General features: G+C 42.6%; 2 protein-coding genes across 3 annotated transcripts; one reads left to right on the top strand and one right to left on the bottom strand.

The window, feature by feature from the left end:
* The first annotated feature begins 1233 nt into the window (after positions 1 to 1233).
* On the top strand, positions 1234 to 6224 carry LOC106636568 (sarcosine dehydrogenase, mitochondrial). Its single transcript, XM_014348975.2, has 14 exons — positions 1234 to 1312; positions 1452 to 1662; positions 2336 to 2453; positions 2667 to 3022; positions 3102 to 3711; positions 3781 to 3928; positions 4023 to 4161; positions 4244 to 4441; positions 4512 to 4779; positions 4875 to 5004; positions 5074 to 5330; positions 5409 to 5571; positions 5645 to 5752; positions 5821 to 6224. Exons 2-14 carry the CDS (start codon positions 1579 to 1581, stop codon positions 5981 to 5983), a joined length of 2742 nt encoding a protein of 913 aa, XP_014204461.2. The 5' UTR covers positions 1234 to 1312; positions 1452 to 1578; the 3' UTR covers positions 5984 to 6224.
* Positions 6124 to 7601, bottom strand: LOC106636569 (peptidyl-prolyl cis-trans isomerase-like 3). Of its 2 annotated transcripts, none has more exons than XM_089592633.1 (5): positions 7576 to 7601; positions 7468 to 7488; positions 7306 to 7380; positions 6834 to 7114; positions 6124 to 6754 (listed from the first exon to the last, which is right to left on the bottom strand). In XM_089592633.1, exons 2-5 carry the CDS (start codon positions 7468 to 7470, stop codon positions 6625 to 6627), a joined length of 489 nt encoding a protein of 162 aa, XP_089448759.1. In that variant the 5' UTR covers positions 7471 to 7488; positions 7576 to 7601; the 3' UTR covers positions 6124 to 6624. The 2 variants fall into 2 exon arrangements, with proteins under 2 accessions (XP_089448759.1, XP_089448760.1); XM_089592634.1 differs by having other exon boundaries at positions 6124 to 6428; positions 6584 to 6754; positions 7468 to 7578.
* Between the last annotated feature and the right edge of the window lie 217 nt (positions 7602 to 7818).

Below are 7818 nucleotides of genomic sequence, written 5' to 3'. Positions count from 1 at the left end.
CAAGTACAACCACAACTGTTTGATTAAAGTTGACCCCTTTGTTTCGTCATGTGTAGCGCGAACTTGAACGTTTTCACGCCTCATGTTATACAACAAAAGAAAATAAATTCATAAGTTTATCATTTGTACAAATAACCGACAATGTGTTTACATGTGTGTCAATATATATACTTTGTTCCGACTAACATATTATATATCAAAAGACCCCCGGCGATTTATGTGTTTTCAGTGACAAACAAACACATTATTTGTAATAACGCGGATAAGAAGAAAAAAAAAAAAAAAAAAAAGGACAGTGTCCGTTTATGCGACTCGGTGTGGGGCACACCGGTTTGGAGTTTTATTGTTTTCCGGATAAAAAGAAGAAGGAAACGGGTGACGCGTGAAAATTTGCAACTCTGTTTTGAATAAGCCACGTGAAGTAGTAAAGTAGATACGTGTTTTTCGAAAGGTATATAGTTTACGCGCCGCACGACGCATAATTTCACGATCACTCGTCGCGTGTTTTTTTTATTCATTTCGCTCGCTCGATCCCGTTTCTCTTGAATCTCCAATATGTGTTTTCATGTAAAAATAAATACCGACTTGGCGATCGATCGAGTTGTCATGGAAAAACACTTTGAAATCGAAAAGAAAATCAACCGATTTTTGCCGATTTTCAGGTTCTAACGATATAAATTTATTTAATAAAAAAGCACAACTCGAAGAAAAAGAAAACAACGAATAATTTGATCATGCACTACCGAGTGAACGTACACAAGTGCAATGTTTATACTGCACGAGTTGGCAAACTCGAATTCAAAACTACTTATCATATACACATCAAGTATATACGTACGCGGCTCCTACACGGAGAGGAAATCTTGTTCCCCAACAAAAATTCCCTGCTCTCGTGTGCCCGCGCGTATGTACATATATATATATACACGAACGAAGGCACATTCATGCGCGAGTGCATAAATCGAGTCGACGACCCCGTACGATGCACGAGCTGAACTTCTTAATCATCCATTACTGTTGATGTTGTTGTAATGAACACGACGCGCTATACTTTTATCTCTCATTCCACACGTTGAGAACGATCGGCAAACCGGTGATATGCGCATCTGTAATTTACATTGCAATTAATGAGAGAGAGAGAGAGAAAAATCGAGCTTGTAGCGCTAATCGCACGTGTGTTGTTGTCTGTTTATACTTTTGAGATCGGTACACGTATTATTATTATTATGTAAGCCGAAAAGGAAGAAAAAAAAAAAAAAAAACTCGCGTTTTGTACGATCAAGAGCACGTTTGGTGTTTGTTGCAAATCAAGGTAAAAACATCATTCTCGATTCCCTCGACATAATATACATATAACAAACGATCTATTAGTCGCACGTGCAATCATCGAGAACCGATCCTTCACGCGCGCGTATCACTCTATATCCTGTTTTTTTTTTTTTTTTTTTCAGAAAGACAAAAAGAGAGCAAGTATAGAGTCCTCGCGCGCAAAATGCATCGCGAGAACAAAGTTACACTCTTGGGGAGAGCAACGGAGCACGCGGCCGATAATAAAACATTATAAAGAGAGCTGCGACCATGGGCAGGGGCAGCAGAGCACAACAGTTCGCGAGCCTGATAACAAGTCGGGCCGATGAGATGCTGCGCGCAGCCACAGTTAAGGTAAGTGATTTTTTTTTTTTTTTTCTCCGGTGCATTAGTTTTTCTCACTACTTTTTTCCGAAGAAGTATATCGGGAAGGTGCATAATTCACTCGGTCCCTCTTTTTTTTTCTTTTTTCTTTGCTTTGCGGGTGTAGCCAAAGTTTACAAAATCGCACGAAAATGAATAACGATTATTCACAAATTGCCAAGAAATCACGAAACTTATCGTTGTGTCGTCGCCGTAATCGAAATTTCAAAACTGGTAAACAGCGTTTAGGGGAAGAAATAACAATTTCGCGATAACGCTTAATCGCGTATCGACCAAAAAAAAAAAAAAAAAAAAAAAAAAGAAAAAAAGACGCGCGTCACGGGGGAGTGTGAGCTCGATCGTTTAAAAAATCGGTAATGGCTGGTGTATGCGTAGGCTTGCATAAATTCCGGGATCAAAGAAAGAAAATTCGTCACAATGACACATTCCTCGCGCGTGCGACTCACTGCACTGCACGTGCTGAGTATAATCATCGTGTATACATACGTATACCTATAATATATATGAGCACCCTCGAACACCTAAATGCACGACACAATGGATAACTTATTGTCCCGTGCGTATATAATATGTATACGTACACTTAATGCCTACGTGCGGTAGGGATTAACAAAAAAACAAAAAAAAAAACAAAAAATTGCAGTTGACCGGCAGATGGAACGGGAGGTGGTCGCAGGTGAAATCGGCAAGCAGCGAAGCCGTTGTTAAAAAGCCCGAGCCGTCGATCGATTTGCCCGAAAGTGCGGATGTCGTCGTCATCGGTGAGTAGATTTTCTTTTTCAACGAAACTCACAGACAGCTGTGATGATAAAATAGTTAACGAACCCAATTGTACAAGTAATATAACGCACGCTATATACGTATATGTATAATATAATCACTCATCTCTGACCTTTACGTCTTATCGCCACCACACACATGTACATTTTTATACACGTATAAAAATAACGATTGATTAAACTTTGGGGGTGCAGGTGGTGGGGTGGCAGGTTGCAGCGCGCTTTACCAATTGGCGAAGCAAGGCCTGCGAGCCGTGCTCCTGGAGCGCTCGAAGCTGACCTCGGGCACGACCTGGCACACCGCGGGCATGGTCTGGAGCCTCCGGCCCAGCGAAATCGAGATACAACTCCTGCGAGCCACCCAAGACACGATAACCGAACTGGAGAACGAGACCGGGGACAATGTGGGCTGGACGAACAACGGGGGCCTATTTATCGCCCACAACGACGTCAGGATGGACGAGTACCGCCGGCTCGTCGACATGGGCAAGGTACTCGGGGTCGGGGCGCGACTAATCACACCCCACGAGGCCCGCGACCTCTTCCCCCTCGTGAGTCATTTATACAATTTATACACGTTGTTCCAATTATTTCAACAAAAATCAAAAAACTACAAATGCGTCCTTGCAGCTCGATCCGGCGGCCTTTCGTGGTGCCATCCACTCGCCCAGGGACGGCTCCCTCGACCCGGCGATGCTAACGGCCGCTCTGAGCAAGTGCGCCCGCAACCGAGGGGCCAAGTTGGTCGAGAACTGTCCAGTGACGCGCATCCTCACGGACGAGCGCACCTTCGGCTCGAGGCGGGTAAAGGGGGTGGAAACCGAGCACGGGATCGTACGCACGAGTTGCGTGTTGGTCGCCAGCGGTGCTTGGTCGCGGAGCATAGCGCGAATGGCGAAGCTCGACGTGCCCCTTGTACCGATGAAACACGCGTACATCGTCACCGAGCCGATACCCGGGGCTGTGACTAGGGGCGCACCCAACGTGCGCGACCACGACTACAACATCTACATGAAGGTGCAGGGCGAGACTCTGCAGATCGGGGGCTACGAGGCGAACCCGATAATACTGCGCTGCGTGCCCCGGGACTTTAACTTTGGCCTGTACGAGCTCGATTGGAACGTATTCAACGCCCACCTCGAGTCCATGGTCAAGATCGTGCCCGAGCTCGCGACCACCGGTATCAAGTCGACCGTTTGCGGGCCCGAGAGCTTCACCCCCGATCACAAGCCGATCATGGGTACGTGTCCAATCGAACGTGTTTGATTCATCGAGAGATACGGTCGGATGATTATTCCTCCCTTTTCAGGCGAGGACCCGCGCTGCTCGGGGTTTTTCTACTCTTGCGGCTACAACAGCGCCGGTATGATGTACAGCGGCGGCTGCGGCCAGACCATCGCCGACTGGATCGTTAACGGCAGACCAAAGGACCACGTGTTCCCCTACGACATTCGGAGGTTCGATCAAATATACATATTTTTTATTGTTTCCTTCCTCCCCCTCCTCCTTCCATATTAAGTATCCACACTTACCGATCTCTCCCCTTTGAAGGTTCACGCCCGAGCAAGCGAGCGACATGGTCTGGGCTAACGAGAGATCCCACGAGGCCTATGTCAAAAACTACTCCATCGTGTTTCCGAACGATCAGCCCCTCGGTGGAAGGAATTTCAAAACCAGCTCGTTCCACGATGTGAGTACACACACACACGTACCTGCTTATAATATGCATTCGCGTTGAAAAAAAGGAGAAAGACGAACGCCTTTTTTTGCAGTTCCTGGTTAAGGAGGGGGCAGTGATGGAGGAGAGGCAGGGGTGGGAGCGGCCGGGCTGGTTTTTAAAGGACGGGACAGCTCCGGTGCAACCGTACGACTACTACGGGAGCTACGGTACGACGAAAAACCCGAAAAACAGGTACGCCGATGTATTGGCCCAGGACCACACCTTCGACTACCCGGCCCATCACGACATAGTGAGTATTTCACACGAATGAGTCTTTTTTTTTTTTTTTTTTTTCCCTAAATTGCTCGATTTTCATGTAGATACAAGAGGAAGCCCTTGCCTGCCGTAACAACGCGGTGCTCTTCGACATGTCGTACTTTGGTAAATTCTACCTCTGCGGGCCGGATGTGCAATTGGTGGCCGATTACCTGTTCACCGCGAAAACAGACTCCGACGTCGACAGGATCGTGTATACGTGCATGTTGAACGAACGCGGTGGCATCGAGGGCGATTGCACCGTCACGTGGATACTGCCCGGCTCGAGCGGAGTTGCCGATCCGATCTTCAAGGGCAAGGCCCTCTACGTTGGTCAGTTTCCTTTAGTTTTATCGATTGTACTTTTCTTTTTCTTTTTTTTTTTTTTTTTTTTTTTCTCATCGGACGTATATATATACTACTTGCAGTTTCCGGCGGTCTGTCGTCGTACCACACGTGGGCTCACATCCGCCGAGCCATCGCGAAAAAGGGCTTCAACGTCAGTCTGCACGACGCGACCCACCAAATGGGCATTTTGTCGCTCCAGGGACCCAACAGGTGAGCAAAATACGTTAACTGTAAAATACAATGTGGTTTACGTTATATTTGGAAATTTTTCTCACGCAGCCAAAAAATACTGCAAAACGTGGTCGACACTGACATAAGCGACGAGGCGTTTCCCTTCTCAACTTCGAAATTGATGCGGGCCAACGGCAAGTTGGTCCGAGCCTTTAGAATTAGTTTTGTGGGCGAGCTCGGTTACGAGCTGCACATTCCACTGCAGTCCTGCGAAAAAGTTTACCACGGGCTCGTGGAGCAAGGGAAACAAATGGATTTCAAGTTGGCCGGTTACAGGGCGCTCTACGGGCTTAGCTGCGAAAAGGGTCAGTTGTCACACCTGCTTTGGGGAAAATAAAAGATGTGTGAAATGTTCTCCTTTGTTCTCCTTTATATCTTTATAGGCTACCATTTGTGGAATGCGGATTTGAGGTCGGACGATAATCCTATCGAGGCAAACTTGGGATTCACGTGTAGAAAAGATGGTGGGTACTTGGGTAGCGAAGCTGTTGAAAACTTGCGCAAAAACGGGGTCAAAAGGAAATTTGCCATTTTACATGTTAAAGAGTAAGTGTCGGCTGTGATGATTGTGGAAAAAGTGTGGAAATTATTATTATTATTTTTTTTTTTTCATTTGCAGCAAAGTACCGTTGTGGGGTATGGAAACGGTTTATAGAAATAAAGAAATCGTTGGCTACTTGCGTAGAGCTGAATACGCTCCACATTTTGGATACAGTATTGGACACGCGTAAGTCACCACAAGGATTGATTGTGCAATTTTTACCTTTGGAAACTTTATTTAACATATACTTTCAGATACGTGAATCATCCCAATGACGATATTGTGACAAACGAGTTTCTAGAGTCTGGAGAGTACGAGGTCGAGGTGTTGGGCAAAATGCACCCAGCTGAAATATATTTAAAGAGTCCATTCGACCCCCAAAATAAAAGGCTGTTAAATCATTATGATCAATTGTAAAACTTTGTATTTTCATACGATTGTTATTTTTACACGCATTCCATGACAATTTTTTTATGCTTATGTACAAAGTCAATTTATTAACGATATTTATAGATATACTATTTTAAATGTACATAAATTAAATACAAAAATTTAATCGTGTAAAATAGTTTTTATTTAATGAAGAGTAAATGTTTTTAACATTATAACATTGTGTACAACTTTTTAAATAATTTTACAAATAAACCTTGAGAGAAAATCGCTGTTTCCTTTTTAAATCGTAGTTGATAGGTTCGACTTTCTCCTGAAAATAACATAATTGAGGAAGGAATTCCGGAGCATACATAGACAAGTTGATCGAATCGTCGATAAAATAGTCAATCTTCACTTTATTCGTTTTCAAGAAATGTTACGGCAGGTCCGATCGGCTACTGTTGGTGGTACCGATGCCACCATGTTGTTACTGCCCAATTGAAAAGTACCAGTAAATAATAAAAAAAATTTCTACTGTAAATTACTCGAAAAACCACATAAAAGGCGGTTACTTAAAAAAATTGATGTTTCGTATTGTTCTTCATTAACTGGAGCGAGTCATCCGGATGGTGTATATGTACGTACCTCTGACAACATCAAGTGTTTGCCGTCCGACCAGGTTGTTTTCACGGTTGTGCTAACGGATTGGCATGTATCGTTACTGTGAGCAACCTGGTATCTGTAAGTGGTTTAAAATTTTTTGGAGCAACTGGCAATTTCTCCAATTGTTCTAGAGTATCAAAACCATCGATGACTCTGAAGAGAAAAAAATCCAAATCAAATTAACTTAATGTTAATCGTTTTTAGCTAAATTTTATCAATGTAAGTTTCTTACTTTCCAAAAAGAGTATACTTTAAATCCAAATGTGGCTGTGGGGCATACAAAATGAAAAATTGCGAACCATTCGTGTTTGGCCCATTATTAGCCATTGAAACAAGTCCTCTGGCATTGTGTTTTAATTCCTCTTTAAACTCATCCTCAAACTTTTTATTCCAAATAGATGTGCCACCTTTTCCTGTATTCGTTGGATCTCCAGTTTGAACAATAAATCCCTTGATGTTTCTATGGAATGTGCAGTTATTGTAATAATCTGATGCACAAAGTGCAAGGAAATTCTAGAAAATTTCAGAAAATTCAATTAAGTGCTGCAAGCGTTTTTTATTGAAAAAAAAAAAAAAAAAAAAATAGGTTTCTATAATTCACAACATCTATGTGTATACTAACTAGATAAGGTTAAGTAGGAAAATTATAACTATACTTGAAATTATCGTGATTAATAGCAATAAATGAGTAATTTTGAAAATACCTCGCATGCTTTTGGACACGACTCACAAAATAATTCTATTTTAATATCACCAACGTCTGTATGTAAAGTTACGCTCTGGAAAACAAATTATCTTGACATTAAACGAAAGCAAAAAAATAAAGAAATACGTAAAAATTTTTTACAATCAATACCATGGTTTACCATTTTTTAAGTTTTATCACACTGTCATTATCAGAAAATTCAAAAATTATTATTAAGTAAACAATTAACATGTATTGACATTTATTATTGCAGATATTTTGTACAAACCAAATGTAATAATAGACGACCTCTCGACACTCTCGACTCTCGACCTGACTCACGATTTACGATCTTAAGATCTCGACTTCGATATGTCTAATCGAGTTCGAGTGTTCCATCGTACTCGCGGGAAACTCAAAAAACTTTGAAACTCGCAATTCGTGAATAAAGAACGAACACGTTTGTTGCACAAACCTAGATAGATTCGAAAAAGAAGCAAAATGCTATTTGCTTTTTTCGCGATTAGTAAAA

Source organism: Copidosoma floridanum, unplaced genomic scaffold (assembly GCF_036245765.1).
Source record: "Copidosoma floridanum isolate Cflo_tuat_1 unplaced genomic scaffold, Cflo_Japanese_pri ptg000019l, whole genome shotgun sequence".
NCBI lineage: Eukaryota > Metazoa > Arthropoda > Insecta > Hymenoptera > Encyrtidae > Copidosoma > Copidosoma floridanum.
The sequence above is the reverse complement of the archived record's forward strand: the minus strand, read 5'-3'. Positions and strand labels throughout refer to the sequence as shown.